Source organism: Echiichthys vipera (assembly GCF_963691815.1).
Source record: "Echiichthys vipera genome assembly, chromosome: 12".
Classification (NCBI taxonomy): domain Eukaryota; kingdom Metazoa; phylum Chordata; class Actinopteri; order Perciformes; family Trachinidae; genus Echiichthys; species Echiichthys vipera.
The window spans coordinates 21,284,643-21,308,209 of record NC_139837.1 but is presented as its reverse complement, the minus strand read 5'-3'; the positions used below and the strand labels follow the sequence as shown (position 1 = coordinate 21,308,209).

General features: G+C 38.6%; 1 protein-coding gene across 1 annotated transcript in view; it reads left to right on the top strand.

Annotated features, from left to right (window-relative positions):
* Positions 1-1,451: 1,451 nt before the first annotated feature.
* The window catches only part of vps39 (VPS39 subunit of HOPS complex), a 29,189-nt gene continuing 7,073 nt past the window's right edge, over positions 1,452-23,567 (top strand). Inside the window, exons 1-21 of the mRNA XM_083924472.1 lie at positions 1,452-1,961; positions 3,261-3,326; positions 3,451-3,515; positions 4,129-4,171; positions 4,324-4,418; positions 5,043-5,141; positions 5,257-5,349; positions 6,251-6,434; positions 8,632-8,752; positions 9,986-10,106; positions 10,428-10,554; positions 11,060-11,202; positions 11,438-11,578; positions 13,151-13,292; positions 15,255-15,341; positions 17,320-17,393; positions 17,565-17,781; positions 19,232-19,360; positions 19,791-19,893; positions 20,209-20,254; positions 21,239-21,388. Coding sequence (XP_083780598.1) covers positions 1,889-1,961; positions 3,261-3,326; positions 3,451-3,515; positions 4,129-4,171; positions 4,324-4,418; positions 5,043-5,141; positions 5,257-5,349; positions 6,251-6,434; positions 8,632-8,752; positions 9,986-10,106; positions 10,428-10,554; positions 11,060-11,202; positions 11,438-11,578; positions 13,151-13,292; positions 15,255-15,341; positions 17,320-17,393; positions 17,565-17,781; positions 19,232-19,360; positions 19,791-19,893; positions 20,209-20,254; positions 21,239-21,388 — 2,319 coding nt within the window. The 5' untranslated portion in view covers positions 1,452-1,888. The remainder of the gene's footprint in view (positions 1,962-3,260; positions 3,327-3,450; positions 3,516-4,128; positions 4,172-4,323; positions 4,419-5,042; positions 5,142-5,256; positions 5,350-6,250; positions 6,435-8,631; positions 8,753-9,985; positions 10,107-10,427; positions 10,555-11,059; positions 11,203-11,437; positions 11,579-13,150; positions 13,293-15,254; positions 15,342-17,319; positions 17,394-17,564; positions 17,782-19,231; positions 19,361-19,790; positions 19,894-20,208; positions 20,255-21,238; positions 21,389-23,567) is intronic.

The window sequence follows — 23,567 nt, the reverse complement described above, 5'->3', positions numbered from 1 at the left end:
GTTTGAAAAGGAGCCAGAAGAAGTTTGCACTTGTTTGTTCCTACCCCTTTATCCACTATTTATCATAATTCATACATAAACATTTATCCCTATTTTCTAACCAACCCAATATGCTTTAAATATAAACAATTATCCCTATGTTATATACAACCAATATGTTATAAATATAAACATTTATCCCTATGTTATAACCAACCCAATATGCTTTAAATATAAACAATTGTCCCTATGTTATATACAACCAATATGTTATAAATATAAACATTTATGCCTATTTTATTACCAACCCAATATGCTTTAAATATAAACAATTGTCCCTATGTTATAACCAACCCAATATGCTTTAAATATAAACAATTATCCCTATTTTCTAACCAACCCAATATGCTTTAAATATAAACAATTGTCCCTATGTTATATACAACCAGTATGTTATAAATATAAACATTTATGCCTATTTTATTACAAACCCAATATGCTTTAAATATAAACATGTATCCCTATTTTATAACCAACCCAATATGCTTTAAATATAAACAATTATCCCTATTTTCTAACCAACCCAATATGCTTTAAATATAAACAATTTTCCCTATGTTATATACAACCAGTATGTTATAAATATAAACATTTATCCCTATTTTATAACCAACCCAATATGCTTTAAATATAAACAATTGTCCCTATGTTATATACAACCAGTATGTTATAAATATAAACATTTATGCCTATTTTATTACAAACCCAATATGCTTTAAATATAAACATGTATCCCTATTTTATAACCAACCCAATATGCTTTAAATATAAACAATTATCCCTATTTTCTAACCAACCCAATATGCTTTAAATATAAACAATTATCCCTATGTTATATACAACCAATATGTTATAAATATAAACATTTATCCCTATTTTATAACCAACCCAATATGCTTTAAATATAAACATTTATGCCTATTTTATAACCAACCCAATATGCTTTAAATATAAACAATTATCCCTATGTTATATACAACCAGTATGTTATAAATATAAACATTTATGCCTATTTTATAACCAACCCAATATGCTTTAAATATAAACAATTTTCCCTATTTTATATATAACCAAACACAATATACATATACATAGCTATACCTAAGGGAATGATCAGATTGATTATGTTTATTGTTAATGTTTATTAAGTTTCAAGTAATCTTTGGGATTGATAAGGATGAATGATAAATCCATCTTTGTTGGTATTACATGTTTGACAAACCCATTTGAAAGGCACCTCTGCAGATGAAAGCCAAAAGAAGAGACATGAACACCGCCTGTAAACTCATGCTCGGTGGCCTGCCCTCAGTGTCCCTGCGCCTTTAATGCGCTCCTCGTGAGAGCGCTCACTCCTATCACGTGCCTGTCAAACCCCATTCCCTCGCGCAGCCGTCGTCAACGCAACAGAGGAAGTAGCCAGAAGAAGCTAGCCTGACAAACGAAAACTAAACTGTACCGCGAATACAGTGTTTTTTCCTCATATTAAGTTAACTTTAAGGGTCCGTTTGTCTTTTATCGATGAAATAACTGACTGCCTTTGTTCGTGTTCCAGTTGTTACGGAGTGAAAGCGAACAATGTCTCAAAGCAAGTAGCCGATCAGCTGTTGTTTTGATCGGCGAGCTAGCTGGCTAACAAGCCAAACTGCATAGCATTACAGAAGTCTGCATACCAGGTGAACCACACCACATTTCCTCTTTTCCTCAACTGCTCAGTCGGTTAATGGCGACACGAAAAGGCGTACCACCACCCTGACAGGCTCCTCAGCGGTCAGTCAGTCAGCTGTTGTCCGTGTGGGATCCATCCATTAGACCCCTGAGTCTGTAATTGAATCAGCAATATTGCTCCAAAATGCATGACGCGTATGAACCAGTGCCTATTTTGGAGAAGCTCCCTCTTCAGATCGACTGTCTGGCGGCCTGGGGTGAGTTGTTTACATGTTTAAATGTGTCCTCCCACAGCTGACTTACAACTTACTCCTTTCAGTCAAACAGGGACATATTTTATGGAAGGAGGGTCACTGGCTCATTGTCATCTAGTTTATCATATATCCATATAGACCCTTTCAACGGAATTCCACTGCTAGGCAACAGCCTTGGCCCTTGGTAACTTCCTCTCCTGTTTGTGTCGTTCACATGAACTGCAACAGGAAATAAACTAGGGCACATTTAGAATGTTTATGTTTACATCTTTAAAAAAGTCTATTGCATCTATTTGTGTAATCTTGGAAAACATGTTTGCTTTCACTCTAAATTAAAATGTCCATCTCTAAAGAACAGAGATGCACTGATCCAGTTTTTAAGATCCAATCTGGGCAGAGCGTATCAGCCGATCCTACTGTTGAATGAATGAACTGTATACTTTGCCATGTAAGTGAAGGCATCACGCCTGAAATAACTATTTAGCCTTGTTAAAAAAGGTAACAAATTAATACAGATATAAATGTACTTATTATGTATTATGAAATAACAAAGTGCACCTTAGCAACAACAATAAATAACACTTCCATGTAAAGTGCACTGCAAACAGATATTTTAAAATGTAATATAAAACCATAATCGGTGTTGCAAACATAGAATTGAAGTGACTAAATCGCTGTAACTGTATTGCTGTGTATGATATTAATAAAAAAGAAATGACCTCGGCCTCATTCATCCGATATCTGATCCATCTATTTAGTCAACATCGGAGCCCATATCTGATCTGGGTATCGGATAGGTGCATCTCTACTAAAGAAAACATCCAGTCTGCATCAAGGGTAGGGTTAGGGGTGAAATATTTGTTTTAAGAATACTTTACATTTAAGGACACACATGTTGCCTGATGAATTTCAGGTGTATACATTTAAAAACCTGAGTGGCAATACAGAGACACATAACAGCATACATGACTTCCTAAAGCTGACTTTAAACTGGCAGAAGATATTAAAAAAAGAAAACCATATAGGTTTCTGTGAGATTTAAAAGAATCAAAAGTGATTGTTCACATTACACATCGGACACATAACTTACCAGAGATATCCTGACTTCCTCTGGTGTTTTATTCCGTGACATCGATGTGCTTCCTCTGGGCGTTTTTTAAAGTGCAGTCTCAGGTGAAGTGATGAATTGTGTCACCACTGACTGTTTGAGGGCAAAATACTGTATGTCTGCATTGACAGGGAGCATCCTTTGAACTGACAGACCCTGACTCTTGATTTTTTTCCTTTTCATTCTTCTTACAGAGGACTGGCTGCTTGTGGGAACAAAGCCAGGGCATCTTCTTCTATACCGAATAAAGAAGGACGCAGGTAGGAAGAGTCAGAGGAGTGTGACTGTGATGGTCCCTTGTGTATTTGCAGATCTTCTTAAGTGATTCCTGCTTCAATAAAAAGTTTTAATAATAACTTTTGGTGTCTTTTCTTTTCTTTTTAGGCACCAACCGGTTTGAGGTGACACTCGAGAAATCCAATAAGAACTTCTCAAAGAAGATTCAACAGGTAGATAAGACTGCATGATGAGGTTCAGACTAATTTCTGCATACACCAAAATATCTGTGGGGAATAAACATTTGACGTCTTGCAACTGCAGTGAGTCACAACTCAAAAACTTCAACACTAACTTTAGAAAGTATTTGCCAGGCTGGCAGCTTTTGGTTGCCAAAACTATTGACATTTTTAGTCCTCTTATATTTTGAGTAATTAAGAAACTATGCAGTTACATGGCAGCTTTTTTTCTCCCTTTCAAACTTTGTTTTGCTGTTTTCAAAAAAAGTGGTGCTACCAAATGCCAAGAATCAGTTGCCAATTTCTCCAAATGTCTGGCAACTGTTACCGTCGGCCCCTGACTACCAGATTCCTAGGAATACACACCGTATTACCCTTTTTTCATTAATAACATGACGTATGAAAGTAAACACACGCCTCGCTTCACTCTAAATTTGGCTCTTATTTGCCAATGGACAACTCCCTTTCTTGGAATGAATTTGGGAAAACCACACACTTCAAAACCCATTCAAATACCAACTTAGAAAACCAAAGATTGTTGATGTGATTGGAATGACTCAGATGACATTGAATCTGTGCCTGAGCCTGTTTCTTATTCTTTCTTCAGCTCTACGTTGTCTCACAGTACAAGATTCTTGTCAGTCTTCTAGGTAAGTTTCTCTCACTAATAAATATAGATTTTCAATTTAAAAGATCATGCTGGTTAGTCTCCATCTGTTTTTAGCTTTGAAACTGCAATCCTTCTGTGTCAAAGCATAGCAGCCATCCTCATTCTCTTAACACTTCATCTGTTTTCCTGCAGAGAACAACATCCACGTCCATGACCTCCTGACCTTCCAGCAGATCACTGTGGTGTCCAAAGCCAAAGGAGCCACGCTCTTCGCCTGTGACCTGCAGGTCGGTCAACATCGTGTTCCCACTGTGTTATACTGCTTTGCCCGGCTCACTTTTTTTTTTTTTACAGTCCCCTTTCAGCTTTCACACACTTTGCCTGCTGTATTGTTACTGTACAGCACTGCTGTTATATTCATGCATTTGTTTTGCTTACCATTTCAAATCCTTATAGTGAGAACATTTCTACAGTATGTGTACAGTCCTATAACCATACAGCTCTAAGTCAGTGGACTGTGCAAGAAAAAGGCAATGCTGGTTTATTCAGTTTTATTAAATATTATTATCAATTTCATTGTAGTAAGTAAAAAAAAAATAGAGACTTAAAGGATTAAGCCATTTAATTGTTTTAAACGCTCTAGTAGTACTTGGAAAAACCAAACCATATAAAGAGCAGGAGACATTAGAATTCAAGTTTGTTGCAAGTATGGCACTTTAGATGACTGTCTATACAACAGTATTTTTAACACACTCATCACTAGTGTTACACAATTTACAGTAATGAGCTAAAACATACAATTCCCACAGTCTTGTCATAACAATGAGTTTCCACACTTTTATCCTGTGTTATACTCATACTTTCCTTTATTTAAAGTCTTGAATTGTATATTTTGTCTCTTTTGTCCTCAGCAAACCAGTTCCGGAGAGGAAAGGTTGAGAATGTGTGTCGCAGTGAAAAAGAAACTCCAGCTCTATTACTGGAAGGACAGAGAGTTTTACGAACTGCAGGTAAAACAAAATATATATGAGATGTGACTCACTGCAGTATGATCCAGGTTTAAAGTTGTTTTTTCCCCAGTCCTTTGACACATTTAATCATCTTATGTTTTCTTTTGTCTCTCAGGGGGACTTTGCTGCACCAGATATTCCAAAGTCCATGGCTTGGTGTGAAAACTCCATATGTGTTGGTTTCAAGCGAGACTATTACCTCATTCGGGTACGTGCTACTGGAACAATAAGCTTTTTACACTCAGCTTTACTTATGTGTAGCTACAGCTTTACATGCTCTCTTCAAGAAGGCTGTGAAAGGTAGTGTGTTCCTTAATGGGGAGAGAGGTTTTCAAAGCACGCGTAGAAACCACTTAAAGCTTAATTTACTCTACTGTCCTTCTGTATGCTCAGTTTGTTTTCAACTCATATTTATTCCAAATATTGCAAAAAAACACGAGTCTAAGTCTTCTTTGGGTCATGTGCAACCTTGTGGACTGGGCTGGACTCCATCATTACACTTGCATGAACCAGCTCAAGTCTTTTATTCTCATATCAAGTGTCAAACACTTTGCAGATTCCTTTCAAGTCTACAGAGAGCGTTTCAAAGACAGATTTTGGAAGTGTCACTGTCAAATTATCTTTTGATACTACTTCTGAACACAGACTGTATATAAAGATAACGGCTTGACGGCTCCCCAACAGTGAAGCCAGAACATATGGATTGCCCCCTGGCGCTGACTGCAGTATAGGTCATAAATTCCCCGACTCTTTGTTTTAGTGGATGGGACATGGACCAGACTACAAGAAAGTCAAATGTATTTGACCTTTTTCTGTAGTTGGACGGGACTTCGATGATAGCTGTACATACTCTAACTAAAAATTAACAAACTTGGAAAACTGTTACATCATTAGTTCCTCTCTGTTTTGTTGTTTTTTGTTGATTTCTTACTCCTTTAATTCTTATTATCAACTAATGTTTGGTAGTATTATTGCTAGTCTAACCAGCTTTTCTTCAATGTTGTTTTATTGTTTGTCGAAAGCACTTCATAATTGACCTTTCAGATGAAGTTTGCATGATGTTATTAATGTGTTCTTCTGCCTCACTCGTACCGTCTCCTGTCAAACAGATGGATGGCCGAGGCTCCATCAAGGAGCTCTTCCCCACTGGGAAACAGTTGGAGCCTCTGGTTGCCCCACTGGCTGATGGGAAGGTGGCTGTTGGCCAGGATGATTTAACCGTAGTGCTAAACGAAGAGGGCGTTTGCACCCAGAAGTGCGCCCTGAACTGGACAGACATCCCTATAGCAATGGGTAAGAAAGAGGCGCAACAACTAATACTGTTACAACATTTTTATATTTAATATTCTTGTTTTTCTACACTTAGTTATTCTGTTCTATTCCTGCTTATATAGGAAAACAAGCTACTGAGAATCCAGTCCAAGTCGCTGTTTCTACTCTTTTTTGACTCCTTTGCTGGAGTTAACTTGTATTTGATATCGCTCCGACACACATGCTGAGTAACAAGAGTCAAAAATTCTTCCTGTGCTTTCTTTGTGGGTTATTCTTCTAGATAACACAGAAGGTGTTTTGCCAAAGTGTGTCAATTTCACTCAGGAAAAACAAAGTTGTTGTTGTTGTGCTTTCGTATCAGTCTGTCTAAACAACAACATTACATTTTGATAACAAAATTCCTGGTATCTCAAAAGAAAGCATCGTTTGTTTTTTCACAAAAGATAGTGTGTGCTACAATGTATTAGACTACGTAATATGAAATAGTTTAGTCATGATAACAGCCTTCTGCACTGGCAAGAGAAACAATGTCAGAGGACGAAAAGGAAACAACAGAAAGAGAAACAGGTTTTCAGCATTTTGGCACATCAGGTCGGAAGACAAGCAGTTAGTTTCGACGAATGGTAAAGAATATAGCTTTTTTTAGGTCGCATGCCTGTTTCTTTTTTACACAGAAATTACAAAACAAAGTCAGCATTGGAAATATCAGAATTGGAAGTCTCTCAGCGCAAGTGCGATAATAACCTGAGATAATCTCCTTCATCTTTGGTGAACTTTCAATCATTTGATTAAAGTTTCAGCTCCTTTCTTTTGATTGTGAGCGGTTGAATTACATGCAGCTTTTAGGGCGTCTATATTAAGTGTGCAGTATGTTGCTATTCCATTTCACTGAGTGTGCCTGTGCCAGTACAGTTCATGCTGATTGTTTTTATATCCACCTCTGCTATGTGAGAAAACCTGCTCAAGCACCTGATTTTGTGTTTGGCCTCGCCATCGTCAGTTGTTTTCTCTTTCCCAAGCTTTCCTTTCCCTGTGACCTTCTTTCCACACTGTCTGAGCTGTACTCCTGTTTTCCATGTGTCAGAAGCGGAAACATCATTTCCGATTTCTTTCACCCTGTGACTAAGACACCACAGGTCTGGGTTACTAACGAGCTTTGTGACAGAAGTGATGCAGATGAGCTTTCACGTTATTGTAAAGGCTCCTCTTCCTGTGCTCACTGGAATGCAGAAAGGAACAAAATGTGGGAGAACTGAAGCCTCCGAGCAGTGGTTTCATACAGTTTGCAATTTCCTTGTTTTGATGTAGTCAACATTGAGGCTTTGGCGTGCATCAGCAGAGGATGAGTGCTGGTCAGTTTGAAATGCATCTAACTGACCATCCCAGCTGTTCATGGCCTGAGCTCTGCCCTGTGGACATAGTCTGTCCCATATACAGAGTCCAACCTCAAGCCTGTCTGGGTATCTGTCTCAGGCTGGATTTCCTGCCCCATTAGACATTTTATTCCATGATCACAACCCGAGGCACCTGCTATCAAGACACAGGGTTCAGGTTGGGTGGACAATAAAGCTCTCAAACGTCATTAGAGCTGAAACAATGAAGTCTATTAACTGATTACTGGATCGACAGGTGATTAGAAATTATACCATTTAACTACATTTTTCAACATTTCAATTTCCGTCGACATTTTTCAAACAAATTTGTCATACTTCCACTGGTTCCTGCTTCTCCAGTGTGTGAATCTGCTGCTCTTTTCAGTTTTATATAATCTGTAAACGAAATACTGTTGGTCGGACAAAACAAGTGATTTAAAGACGGCACCTTGGCTTTTGGGAAATCCTAGTGGGCATATTTAGGGTTAGGGTTACCCCTTCCCTGACATGTAATAGACTTAATGATTAACATTAAACACACAGTAAGTAGATGGTAGATAAGATAGGATAAGGTAAGAGTTAGTGCAAGTAGCATTTTGTCTTCTCAATGTTGAAATGACTCCAGTATGTCCATTCTGCAACAAAATATAATGCCACATAAGGTAAAAATCTCTCTCTCACCTAGTTTCCTGTGGGCCTCTTCGTCAATTGTCAAATAAGGAAAACTTCAAATAAAAAGATTATTAATCATAAGTGTTGTTTTATTTCCAGTGTTATCCTTTTGAAAGCCTTTTGTTTAAGTTTTGTTGTATTGTCATCGGACCCATCTTTTCTCTTGTTGTCAGAGCACCAGCCTCCGTATATCATAGCTGTTCTCCCTCGCTACGTGGAGATCCGGACGTTTGAGCCGAGGCTGCTGGTGCAGAGCGTGGAGCTGCAGAGACCGCGCTTCATCACTTCAGCAGGGTGAGGCAGCCCTCTGAAGTTTTGTCATCTCATAATCTGTATTTGCACTCTTTCAAAATGCAGTTAGACTAATTATAACTGAACTATACTGTAGCATCATGCTGGCTGCATTCTTGATTTGTGCGTCACCATAAAGAAGTGTCTCGTATAACATTATTATAACAATGTATCGTGTTATAATGACAAACATTTCTTGTTATAATAAGATGTTTTGATATATCAAGATACGATGATATGCTGTTAAAACAAGAAAAGGTTTTGTAAAAGGTTTGAAGTGCGTTCTTTAACGGTGAAAGAGGTTTGCTAAGTATCAAAACATCCACCACTTAAACCACTCCGGAAGTATAATTCAATTCTCCACTTGCCCTCTGTATGCTCAGTTTGTTCTAAATTGTCATATTTCTCCCAAATATTGCAAAAAAACAAAAAGAAACACAGCCCAAGTCTCATTTTTCTGTGGTTCTTGTGCAACCTTGTGGACTGGGCCGGACTCTGTCATGACTCAAGTCTACAGTGACTGTTTCATGGACAGGTTTTGATGAGAATCACTCTAAAATGAAATTTTTATACCACTTCTGAACAGTTTAGAAGAAGGCTGTTATATAATTAGTTGTTTTGTTGTCCTTCTTCTTCTTCTTCTTTCTCAGTATTTAAACCTTAATAATGTACAAACATAAAAATTTGACCAAGAAAATACGTGAAAAATATATTTTTTATCGGGAGAGACTTTAGAGATTAGATTTGGTCCAAAGTATAAGCCTTGAGGCAACAAACTTTATTAAAGGACACTAGGTATAGTTTAATCAGTGAAAAAAAACATCTGCACCTGGCATTGAAACGTTAGTTCTTTTTTAATAAAGCTTGTTGTAGATTGCCCTACTCAGAGAGCACCAGACAGGCTTACCATGAAGCATGTTAAACCTTCTTCTCTGTAAAGGAGCTTGTAAAAAAGAGAAATCTCTCACATTTTAACAAGAAATTTTGATAATATTTTTTTGTCATGGTCGCAGCCTTACAGTGCACTACTGCAGTATATGTTTTTATGGTTACCATTCTGGTTTCTATGTGTAACATCCTTAAAACAACATGATGCATGATTTGCCACCTCTGTTCTCCTGGTTTCTGTTTCTCATGATACTGATGCTGAAAATATCCGTTCCTCCTGACAAAGATAGCACTTTTGTTCCATCAACCTATTCTCTCATCTTGTTTTTCTCCTCTTATCTTTCACAGGCAAAATATTGTGTATGTTGCCAGCAACCACTTTGTGTGGCGCCTGGTGCCCGTGTCGATAGCTACTCAGATCCGGCAGCTTCTTCAGGACAAGCAGTTTGAGCTGGCTCTTCAGCTGGCGGTGAGCAGCAGAAACCACTCACATCACTATCAAAACCTTATTTATTCAATTTAGCTCAGAGGCTGGAACACTGAAATCACTTATCTTGATTAGAAGCAGTGCGTCGAAGAGTAAAATGCTCACAGCTTTGTACTTTATTGTCAGCTTATCTAGCTATCTAGCTTTCCAGGTTGCAATTTCAAGACTAAAAAAGGGCAATTCATGTGGTTTTCACATTCTAGGAAAGCTACCATTCCGATAAATGAACTGGAGGCATTATTGCTGTAGCGTGATGGATTTTTTTTCTTTTTTTCTTTTTCTTAATTTTCTTTCTGCCAGAAGATGAAGGATGATTCCGACGGTGATAAGAAGCAGCAGATACACCACATCCAGAATCTCTATGCCTTCAATCTGTTTTGCCAGAAGAGATTCGATGACTCCATGCAGGTGTTTGCAAAACTTGGCACAGGTACGACTTTCCTCCTTCCATGGTGGATTTTCTTTCTGTTCAGGCCAAATTTAAAAGACACTGATCTAATTCTGTGTGTTGCCATATTTATGTGTTTTAACTTGTAACACATGGATACTATTTATTGTTATGGTGAGTGGCCACGGCTTAGACATCTGGAAAGTAAATTCTTTGTACTGTTGTCAGTTTTGACGAGGTGATTAGATTTTCCAGTGGGATAATCATGTGCCATTGCTTTATTACATTTATTCTGCCTACCTTTTCTGTTTTCTTGACCTCAGAAGACATCTGTTATTGCTTATACTGAATATTTAATGTATTCTCATGTAATTAATTTAATTTATTTCACAGTGATGACAGACTTTTCGCTTGCTCTGAGTATTTTACAATTTATATTTCGTGTTTGTGTTCTAAACACTTTTCCCTTCAATCAAATACTACTAAACAAATTCAAGTATCATATGTGGAATAAAGTGAGTCGCATTTTCTCTCCTGTGCTCTGCAGATCCCACTCATGTGATCGGGCTTTACCCAGACCTGCTCCCATCAGACTACCGCAAACAGCTGCACTATCCCAACCCTCTGCCTACTCTGTCCGGGGCAGAGCTGGAGAAGGCTCATCTCGCGCTCATCGATTACCTCACCCAGGTGTGTGTGTGTGTGTGTGTGTTTCCATGGAAGTGATGCATTTCTCCAGACCCCACTTTTTAAAGGATTTAAGCTTTGAATGAGGCTCTGAGGCGAAGAATTAACAAAACCCGAGGGTGGTATAGTAGTAGTATAAAAGCATGTCAAGGGTGAGGACTGAGGAGCTAATCGCTGTAAATCAAAGAAGGTATGATATTAATAAACCACATCTTTATTTTTTTAACTTGACCCACAGAAACGCAGCCACCTTGTGAAACAGCTGAATGACTCTGACCCTTCTACGACGTCACCGCTCATGGAGGGCACGCCTACTATTAAAAGCCGCAAAAAACTCCTGCAGATCATTGATACCACCCTGCTGAAATGTTACCTGCACGTAAGGCTCAGACAATGCTTATTTTCTTTCCTAGCGCATGCCGTGAGTGTAGTGACTATTTATCAAAGCTCCACTGATGCACCATGGGCATGTGATGTACGCAGGCAAAAGAAGTCCATTGTCTGTGCAACGTTTTTGATTATCTTATGGTTTATTTCTCCAAAAACAAGCAAACACACAAAGCCTCTCTTGCTCTGGTAAAAAAATAAAAACATAGGCCCACACAGGTGCATGCGGGTCCTATACCTGCCTGCCTACCTTTTATAACCACAGCGTTACCCAATTCATAAAACAAAACACTAATTATGCAAAACCTAAATATGCTAATCATGAAAATAATTAAACTAGAAAACTATCAAAAATCTAATCTAAATAAAGCAAACATTTAGAGTAAGCATTTCTTAGAAGTAAAAACAACAAAATATAACAATTAAAAAGTTCCTACAGCCCCTTTCCAAAAGTTGTTATAACTTGATATTGATAATGCAACGCCTTGTAATTATGCAGAATACACTCAGTACAGTGTCTTTACTTTACTTTTACTGATCTACTGTCATTTTGTGAGTATAGGTGTCAAACTTCTTGCATTTTTTAATCTTGAATGAAACACATTTTACAATAGACATTGATTTTTTTTTAAACAGACTTTTGATGTTTTTTTTTTATCTTAAGCTGTTTCTTTTTTTTTTCCCTTAATGTCACTCATGACTCATGTCATACCTTTTGATCATCAACCAACATGCAGTTGTAAGTGAACATAGTCAAAATGTTTATATTTCATGAGAAAGAGTATTCAGGCTCTAATGAACCACTTGAGCAATGAGCAAAACCGTATGAAATCACAAGAAAGTATTCCCAACACTCAGACGTTGGCAGCAACACCAGGCAGTTAACTACGTCTCACATGTTGCCAAATGTGTTCTAAGTTCGGCAGCTCATCGACAGATTTACTTTGAAGCAACAACATCTGAGTCACAGTTAACAGTAGTGTGAGTAAGACTCTCTTCTAGGGGAAGTAGCTACAGTACTGTGTGTTTGATTCAGGGTGGTAGATGTCTGGGCAACAAAGTAAAAACTTTCAATTGACCAGGAGATCAGTCTGTCGAACCTCATCGATGGTAAGAAAGTCACTTGTGTGGGAATGAGATCACAGATATAAGCAGCCAAAGTAAGTTTCTCCACAGGATGGTTTGGCTTTGTGTGAGGAGCTAAATCAGTCTTCAAAGTCGTTCTGCCGCTCCTCCATGTTTAGACTACCCAGCCATGTGGCATTCAGGAAAAATGCCACCAGGTGCTTCCCTTTCGGAGGTATAATAAGCACCATTTAACCAGAGGAACTCCAAAGGGCAGACCCTCATCACACTGGAGGGATAACCTCTGAGTGACTAGAGATCCTCTAAAACAGTGCGTCCTTTGGAGCGCCAACACCTGCACCAGATTATTTTAATGATAAACACACTGTGGAGCAGAAGACGATGCACTAATCAGTGAAGTCTTTTGGTGAAACATCCTGAGCTTTAAAGAGGTTTAAAGTTTGGAAAAACTGCGGTGTTTTATATTCTTCCCATTTAGACCAACGTGGCCCTGGTGTCCCCCCTCCTTCGTCTGGAAAACAACCACTGCCACATCGAGGAGAGCGAGTACGTCCTGAAGAAGGCCCATAAATACAGCGAGCTCATTATTCTCTATGAGAAGAAGGGCCTGCACCAGAAAGGTAATGGTCTGCACGCTGGGTAGCCACCTGTAGAGAGGCGCTGTGTATAATTATGGAAATCCCAGCTTCCCAGTTGGGTGTTTGTCAGGTCAAACAACTTTCCCACTGTGTCTTTTGCATATTTTTGATGTGTTATTGTATCCGAACTCTCTGGGATTCATTTGTTTTTGATCAAGTTTTATTTTTATGCTACTTGAATTGTTAATAGTTTTACGATTTTGTCACATTGGTTAAGTTGAAGATTGACCACAGTTGATTAAAATTGATTTTTATCAACTATTATATTTTTATTATTTTTATTTTAAACATTAGACCGGACATTTGACCAGGGAAAAACCTTGTCCATACAAACACATCTGTGGTTTGGAGTCATTGTACAGGCATTACCCTTTGCAACAGATCTAAATACGTTAATCCTTATAGTGTTTTATTTTTTTAATATCAAGTCCTATGAGAAAGCAAGATTATAGAACTTAATTTTCCTGCCAGCAGTTTAAGATAAACTGTAGCGCACTATTTTTATTTAATGGCAGTCAAAATATTGAGTGATATTTTGTGCATTTTCTTAATAAACAAAATAAATAATCTGACATAATTGACAATTTATTTAGTGGTTTTGACTTTTCCCCCAGCTCTGTCTGAGTTGAATGCCTTCTAGACTTCATTTGTGTATTTATACTGAACTGTGCTTCTTTACAAAAACAGTTTGAATTCCAGTTGATTATGTGCGATTTGGGGCGTAATAATTCATTTGAAATGGTGAGGATTTAAACACCTCCTTCAGCTGTTTTGGCTTTCCTTGAAAAACTGAAAATAATTGCTCTATTGAGTTCAAGTGCAAGTTCAAATAGGCTTTTTTTGCATGAATGGGTAATAGACAATTTTGGCCGCATAAGCAAGTAGAAGGAACAATTTGTAGCGACAAGAACATCCATTTAGAGGATAAAACCTACATAACATTCAATAACATCAACCAACATAGATTAGTCAAATATATATAGCACACAAAGAATTTACATATACATGCATGAGAATTTCTATAATCTAAAATACATTTTGAGAGTCCCATCCAGATGTATATGTGATTTTTTTCTTTGACTTTCTTTCGGTTCACTCTTCCTCGATGCAGCAGCATTTTATTCAACTTTCAGGAGGGAAAACTCAATTTGTACTCAATTTCTTCACTTTCCAATGAAATTTCTCATGTGATTTGAAAAAAAATGAAGTGGAAAATTAATCAAACAACATGCAACAGATAATTAAATCAATTGGATAATAATCCGTCAAAATGTAGTTTATTTGTTGCAGGCCTCAGCATGACAACTGAACACACATCAATAAAACACTGATACATCTGTTCCCAATTTCACTTTCAAATTGGATGTTGTGTTTGGGTTTTAGTATTTAAATGACGGATCACTTGCCAGACCTACCTCTGCCTTTGTCAGCGGCCTCCTCATTACTTTCCAGTTCAAATACAAGAGCCATTGTACGCTGAATTGTTCCAATATGTTCAATTATGTGCTTATAACAAAGCTGTATTCTGGGCGCAGCGTGGATCGTCTTTGTCAGGCTGCACAGTTTATCTCAGAGGAGGTTTCCTGCATGCGGTCGACTCGTCATCTCTCGTAGATCAGAGCTGTCTTAATGTTATTTGGTTTTCTGGCAGCAGATTTTTGGTCTTTTCTCGCTGTGAGTGCGTCTGGTTTTAATCGGCCCGCTGCAATTTGTGCTTCTGATGTCATGCTGCTCAAGTCTGCTCTTCAATTCAAACCAGCTGTTCCCGTCCGCCAATTAAAACTGTGCATGTGCTTCATCCAATTTCTGTTGATGGAGGAGTCATGTAATGCAGCGTTCACCGTGGAGTAGATGACATTTAGCTACTTTCCGTCACTCAGACTGATCTCACATTTGCTCTTGTGCCTCCCTTCATTTTTCCTCACCTTGTTTGCCCTCTCGCAGCTCTGCAGGTGCTGCTGGACCAGTCCACTAAGGCCAACTCTCCCCTGAAGGGCCACGAGCGAACAGTGCAATACCTCCAAAGACTGGGTAAGTATCAACGGCCAGCTCTCGTCTGTTTTAACTTTAAGTTGTCATCTCCGCTAAGATATGTTCAATTTTTGGGGGGTGATTTTGGGAAAGGCTCTGAGAAAACGTTCACCCTGATTGATTATAGTCTGTCACATGTCAGGGTCTGCAGTGTTTCATATGTCTGGCACTGACTAAATTAGATTTTTCTGTACCATATGTGTCAGTATTGACTCTGTGAATTGTTTCTATCTCTGCACCAGTGATGCCAAGATAAAGCCTCGTACTTACCAGTTAAAAGCGCTTCGTTTGTGTCTGTTCCTGTTAAATTAAAGTTTCAAAATCATTGGGTCACTGTGGCAGTTAGCATATGATGGAGAGGATTTGAAGCCTTTGAAGCCTTTTTTTAAAAAATGTATTATTTATTTAAGGACAGCAGATTAAAGTATATAACACACTTAGGAACGTTGTGCATTATAGGGAGAGAAAGTGTGCATTCAAGATCAGTGAAAAATAGGTCACAGGGAGACTTGAGATTCAAATATATAAATAAATAAAGATAAAATCAATGAGACTTGCTAGAATAAAACCACATCACAGCGTCATTCGTTCAATACCCCCACAAAATCTGATGTAACGCAATGACATACTGTATGTGGCCCACTTGATTTAATGAACACATTTTTCTGAAGATGAAGAAAAAAAAATCTTCTTTTCCAAAACACAAATGTCATTTTCTATATCCATCCACTCCTGTATTGTGATTAGAAGCCTTTTTTAATACCAGTTGTATTTTTAGTGCCCGTGTTTCCTTATATTTTAAACTACTTTTCCTAAAAAGCATTTGGTCACAAAGAGGATGTTATTTCTTCACGGTGAAGGTTTTTTCTTCTTGCTGTAGAAAAAATATGCTGTCAGTGATGTTTGATTTACTTTCTTCCCATCAGACTTTCAGTGTTTAAACTCAAGAAGAATCCAGTAAATTGCCTGTGAAAATAAATAAATAAATAAGAGGCTTTGAACCTTTTTGGCAGTGGTTCAATTTGTTCATGGCAGCGGTGCATTTCACTGCTTTCTGCCAACTGTAAACAAATACCACCCCCAAAGAAAGTCATTATAATAGAACAAACCAACCTTCAGAGTCCATTCTTGGCTAATCTATCACAAATACATTTTCAACATGTCGGTGACGGTAAGTCTCAAACTTATGCTTTTTGTAATATGGAAAATTAGTTATTTCTAACTGTTTCTTTTATTTTAGTTTGGTTAAAGCACTTTATTCCTAAACCACTACACAGAGCTTCTTTATAGGGCTGCAACAAGCAAATATTTCCATTATTAAGCTTTAATCTTTTTTTATTTCAGAAAAATAAGCATTTACTTGAAGAAGCATGTACTGTAATGTGATAAATATGGTAATTACAAGATATAATGATGACATTTTTCAGCAACATTATTACCAGCGGGCCTCCTCGGGGGAATCAAACAAGGAAGGGAAGGCTCAGAGAATGGAAAAAAAAGATCACATATAATAGCATAAATGTGTGTGATTTGGTTAAAGAGATACAATAGTTTTAGTGAATTCTACAGTTTTTCTAACTTTCCTAGAGTCAGAAACTAATAAATACTTTAGGCAAACCTCTTTATGTATTCTACGTAGTCTTACGTTATGTCAAACAGAAATATAAAGCTGTCTAAGCTCAATTGTTGAGTTTCTAAGGGATCAAATAACATCATCATGATCCCATAGACATCCAGGTATTGAGCGTAACTAAGCACTTGGGAATCCCAAGTTCACAGACTTTAAAAACCTTTTCTCTAAATCATTGTTGCGATCAGTTATTGCTGTTTAAGTGCTGTATGTGTTGTATGGAAAGGATGTTTTCTGGAGCTGATTGCGGATTTTGAGCTTGATCATCCATCGCTGTGGCTCCATCTTTACTTGTTTTCCTCGGAGCTTAAACTTCCTTATCTCATGTAATCCTTCACACACACACAGGAGTGGAGAATTTGGGAATAATCTTCGAGTTTTCTCCCTGGGTGTTGAAGATCTGTCCTGAGGATGGCCTGAAGGTGGGACACAGAGATTTACACAAAATGTTAGATAAGAGTTTTTGTATTATAGAACCTCCAGCTATCAATATGACAACTGACCTTTTCTTTATAAAGTCTTAACTGTATTTTATGTCCCCTTCGCTTGAAGAAAGCTCTCCTGTAGGTTTAAAAATCTCTCTTCCATTCCAGATCTTCACCGAGGACCTGACAGAGGTGGAGACTTTGCCCAGAGACAAGGTGCTGAACTTCCTGAAGGAGGGCTTTAAGGAGCTCGCCATCCCATATTTGGAGCACATAATTTACGTGTGGGACGATAAGGGCCCAGAGTTTCACAATGTTCTGATCCAGCTCTACCTGGAGAGGGTTCAAGGCCTCATGAAACAGTACCTCAACTCACTGCCAGAAGGTACGAGCAAGGAAATACACTCACTAATTATTATTGGAGGTTAAAGTTTATGAATAATGAGGGGCGCTGCCTCTTGAGTGACAGCTAGCCTCTGGCCCCCACTTCTCCTCAGAGGTAAACGTCAGCCAGATGGACGTATCTCCCTCCCCCCAGCGTCACATACATGCCCTTTTTTAGTAAGAGGAAATGAGGCGCAGTCAAAGTCAAGATATTGACTCCAAGAGGCGAGTACGATTGGATCAAATTGAGAGAACGGACCTTGAGGGAGTTGCTGCGTCCATTTTTTATACTGTCAAGGAAATAAATGTGGCTCTTTATATCTTATATATCTTCTTAATGCCAAAAAAACTCATAACTCAAATTCTAATTCATCATATGGGTTCAGTTTGCCGTTGTTTACTCATCCTGATAGTTGTCTGTTATAGCTTTTATAATAATGCCTGTGTCACGACTTATTATGAAGTCCATCCGTCTCTCTCCGTTTGTGTCTTTTAATGATCGCCCAGGGACCGTGTATTGAAATGAACCTGTCAGACGGCTTCATTTCCAAGGATGCTCATTAATGTGCACTCTGTCTGAGGAATGAACTCCGTAACTAAATCAGTTCCTTGGGGCGGGTTATTGCTTCACGTAATGCTATGAAGCATAATGCAGAACATAGCCTGTGATATTAACGTATTGTTTCTCTGAGATTATTCAGTTGTATGTTATTTATTTTATACATTACCTCAAATGAGCCTCATTTGGTTTTCTTCTGGAGCTTTCTTATAAAGAGAGACAGTTGAATTCACATCCTGTGTTTCTTACCAAACTTCTTCTGCACTGCCTTTGTTCGTGTGTTAACACATCTAACTGTCAATCAGTGGAAAAGTGCGAAAGCAATTAATGAACTGGCAGGATGTGAACCAGTGAGCAACACTGTGTGCACGTTGTGTGTGCACAGTCGAAACAAAACAGAACAAAAACATTAGTCTGCAGTGATACTAGTGGTTATAAACTACACAGGGTATATTTAAATCAAGAATTATAGTTAAATGATTCAGTGGTAAAACCAGACAGATATATGTATACATCTATTTTTTTCAATTAAGATTTTTACACTTATGAAGCAGTGGGTATGCTCGATCATTGATACTATTAGGGTTGTAACAAAGACGATTTAAATTAGATTATTAAATAAGTTATCTGCCAATCATTTTCTCAATTACTTAATCATTTGGTTTTTAAAAATATCGATGTCTTCAAATTTCTTATTTTGTCTGGTTTATAATCAAAAATTCAGTTTCTATTTCTGTCGCAGAAGACTAGGAGAAGCAGCAAATACTAACCTGTTGTTATGGAGGGTGAATTAGTGAAATAATTGATTAATTACCGATTAAAGTTTTGTTGATCAACTAATTGAGCAAACGTTACAGCTTTAGACTCTTGAATTAAAACCTCTGTGTTGTAGGAGTTCCAGCTGTTGCTGCGGGGAAGGAGGAAGGCGATCTGGGAGAGTTCAGGAACAAGCTGCTGTCCTTCCTGGATATTTCTACCAGCTATGAACCAGCCAGACTCATCAGTGACTTTCCCTTTGATGGTAAACACTGTGACTTACACAGCGGACAAAGAGAAAAGACATTTCTTCTGTTTGCTTAATAAATACAAACAAGGATTAAGTCTCAAAAAGCTGACATTTCACTTTATGGTCCTTTGTCACGATGTGGAAATAATGTAGCATTTACACCTCAGATATGGAAGGAAATGAATTGTTTATGATACATAAATCTGTAGAAATTCAAGGTGAACCACAGCTTTTTACATCAGTTTATACGTCAATTAATATATATCATAAAGTCATCACAAATGTAACATTGTGTAACATGCACTTAATAAAAAATATTTCATGTATTTCCCATTACCTCATATACATATGTTCTCAGTTATAGAGGAAGGTTTTTGCCAAGTTATATTATGTCTAAGCTGAAGGGTGAAACATGCACCCTCTGACCTGGTTTTCCATCCTCAAGGCCTGCTGGAGGAACGTGCTCTGCTTCTGGGTCGGATGGGTAAACACGAGCAGGCGCTCTTCATCTATGTGCACATTCTGAAGGACACCCGCATGGCCGAAGAGTGAGTACTGCAACACAGAGCCATGCATAATTACACAGTGGGAGATTAACACCAAGCAGCAGCCAAATGTTTGCCAATAAGCTAATTTGAATAATAATGATGATTAATTCATTTCTTACTGTAAAAGAGTCTAAAACAGTATATCTGTGACGGTGGTAAATGATTTTTTGCCCATAAATCCTAAATATGAAAAGATATAAATGAAACAGATCATCCTGATTATCTTGTTCCGCTGCTGTCAACATGTCGGTCGAACATTTAAGCCGAACATTCATGTTTTGTCTTTGCTCATGATTTCCTCTGTGCTCTCTGCAGATACTGTCACAGCCATTACAACAGTTTAGTCGAAGGGAATAAAGATGTAAGTGGCTTTCAATGTTTTATTCATTTTTCAAAAACAATGCCTTGGATTTTGTTGTTGCTCTTTTTTGTGGCCACTTTATTTCATTTTCATTCTGCACGCGCTGCTGCCTTCTCTGGAGAGCCTTTGTGTTCGCAGAAAATGCAACACAAATATAATGGATTATTTATGGCTTCAGCTTCCTTTGACGGGCACATTGACAGCTCTGGAAAAATACCTGTGATGGTAGAAATAAACATGTTGACATCTCTATAGCTAATTTCCCTGTTCATGGCAGCTGTACAGGGGGTGGATTTTTATAAAACTCACCCATTTAAATTACATCAAGGCTTAAAGTTATGCATAATTAAGGGCTGGCGGCTATAAGTGATAAGTGGGTGCTGTCACAGGTGGTGAGCAGATGTGTAGGCTTCATTTGGCCCACCTCGGCTCCATCCACACTCCGCCTTTTTGACCATTTTTGGATTCGCCCGGAGTTAGGCGGCGTCGTGACACTGCCAAGATGGCGGTGGTCAGAGCTGCCCACACTGAGCTTCACAAATGCTCTTTAGAAACCTTCTGGTGACATCACACAGTCTACGTCCATGTTTTTTACAGTCTGTGGACCAAACAAGACCCATGTGAAAACACTGAAAATGAATGAATAAGCACTGGACTGGAGGGAAAATCAATGAGTCAATGCTGGTCCTGTAAAGGTCGCAAAGAAATAAGATCCCTGTTTGGACCCGTGTAGAGTTTACTATCAATTGTGTGCTTATTTGCTTTCTTCCCAAGCGATAGATGAGAAAATCAATACCCCTCTCTGCGTGCTAAATATGAAGCTGCAGCCAGTTAGGTTAACTTAGTTTGGCATAAAGACAGGACCAAGAGGAAACGGCTACCCTGTCTCTAGGTTTGCTTTGGATACACTTCTGTTCATTATTGTCTTACGGGTCAAAGATCCAGAGAAGGTCAAGTGCTAACAGCTGTATTTTGTCCCTTCAGGTTTATCTGTCTTTGCTGCGAATGTACCTGTCACCTCCTGACATTCACTGCCTGGGGCCCATCAAAATGGAGCTGTCGGAGCCTCAGGCCAACCTCCAGGCGGCCCTGCACGTCCTGGAGCTGCACCACAGCAAACTCAACACCACCAAGGTAAACCTTGGCAGAGCAGCACTCACCGGTCTGCTAATACTCACAAATAACTCTATTTTTATCTCCTTGGAGTGTAACACGTGTTTACTGCATTAAGACAGGACAAACTATGTCCTTAAGGCGACACAAAAAAGTACTTCAGTCTGACACGTGCAGAAAATTGTTGCACTTAAATTCAACTTTCAAGCTCCGTCTGCTCCTTTGAGCTGCTCATTAAATCAGACCCAGGGTTTTAATTATTATAAGTTAACTATCTGCCATCACTCACATTTATTTCCCTGCTAATTCAGACGTGAAACGTGAAAGTGTAACTGATAAGGGTCGACTTGTTTAGGCTGGATTAAAAATGAGCTGGAATAACATGATTAATAACGATGGCATGCACTCACACAAAAATGCGGCATTTGTTGTGAAATTAAAGCAGTGATTGAAATGAATACAACTCGTTTAAAGATGTGGTTTAGTTTGTTTTTGGGAGCAAGACGAGAGGGGTTTGCACAGTCGGGGGGTAATCGGGCTGCTCCCTTTGTGATAGAAAACCAAAAGGAGATTTCCACCAGGGTTCAGATCTCCCTCGACAGGCGTCGGCGTTGCAATGTGAATATCTTTGATGAAATCCCTTTCATTTACTTCTTTCAACCACCTGAACCCAGAACCAAAATAACAAAGAGCTGTGTTCGGGACGAGCTCATGACCTATTTTGCTTGTCAAACCTTTAAATCACAATCCACAGAATGCTTTCTAGTAGAGAAGATATCCCCAAAGGCTTTCAGTTGTTTTCCAGACTGTTTTAAGGGTGCACTCACACTGTCCACTCGTACCGTGGCCCATGCTTTAGGGTGATTGTCCCCCCTCCTTCTTCCCCCGCAGTCTAGGCCCGTTTGTACTCACATTACTTGAAAAGATCCATGCCTCAGCTCGATTGCTTCTTGCTTATACGTCATCACGCCTCAGAGATTTAGTTTTTTTCTGACTGTTTTTGAACATTTTCATCTGACAAAACCTGCAGTAAACACTCAATAGTCCACTGCGAACCCTGCGGCAGCATCTTTTTAAATGTACATCGCGGTGAACTGTTGCATATAAATAGACATCAGGCAGGCATCCTCGGCAGGTAAGCGTGCCATGGCTTGGAGTGGTACATTTGTACTCACACTGGTCAAATGAACTAGCTTTTAGCCGTGAAGCGTGCTTGGGCACGGTACAAATGGGCAGTGTGAGTTACAGGATAGGGAATAGATAGAGACGCCCTCATGATTGTCCCTTGGAAAAATTTGACGTATCCTATTTTTCAGCGCTTGACCCGAATATTTAACTATTCGGATATTCAGTTTCAATTTTGGGATTTGGATATTCGTTGTTTGTTTTTGTTTTTTTGTTTTTCAAAGCTGTAGAATATCAGAATCCTTAAATAACAATGCCTTTAATAAAACCAAAAGACACGTTGCAGCACATTGTGAGAGTCTTTACTGTGTTTTGCTCTCGTTTACCATCACTTTCCTCACACTGGGTCTGCAGCAGAATGCTGTAGAAGCCACTTGGCAATCTGCTATCTTGTCGCTCTTACACCTCCTGGCTGCTTTGTTTCAACAAGGTTAGGCTTTAAAAATGTGCATGCAGGCAGAAAATCACCGTAGTACCAAGCAGAGGAAAGTCCACCAGCCGCTAATTTATTAAATCCACTGAAACACTGCAGTGCGTGTCGTCCATCTCAGCCTGGAACGGAGAAATATATGGCTGAGTCACGTTATAACTGAGCAGACCCAAGTGTGTAGAGGTTTGTGTGGTTGTGTTGTAGCAGCCTGGACATGGAGAAAGTGGAAAGTGCTGATTTTGAGTGTGGAGTTTTTCACTCTTAGTGCACACATAAGATAAATAAAACACAGATGCTGATTACAGTATTTAAAGTAATATGAAATCAATAATGTAAATATTAGATTATTAGACTATGAACCCTCTTGTAATAATAATTTACTAATTTTATATAAAGACGATTTAAATAATACATTTGAGTGCCATGTTCTCCATTTTGAGTATCACTGCCTCAACGAACGATTTATAAATTCGTTTTTTTGTTCTTCAAAACAATCCAGCTGCAAAAATCTTTCCACACAGGGTCGCCGGTCCACGGTGGGGAGAAAACGGTCTCTCAGCTGATTATACATTCTATCTTTCCAAA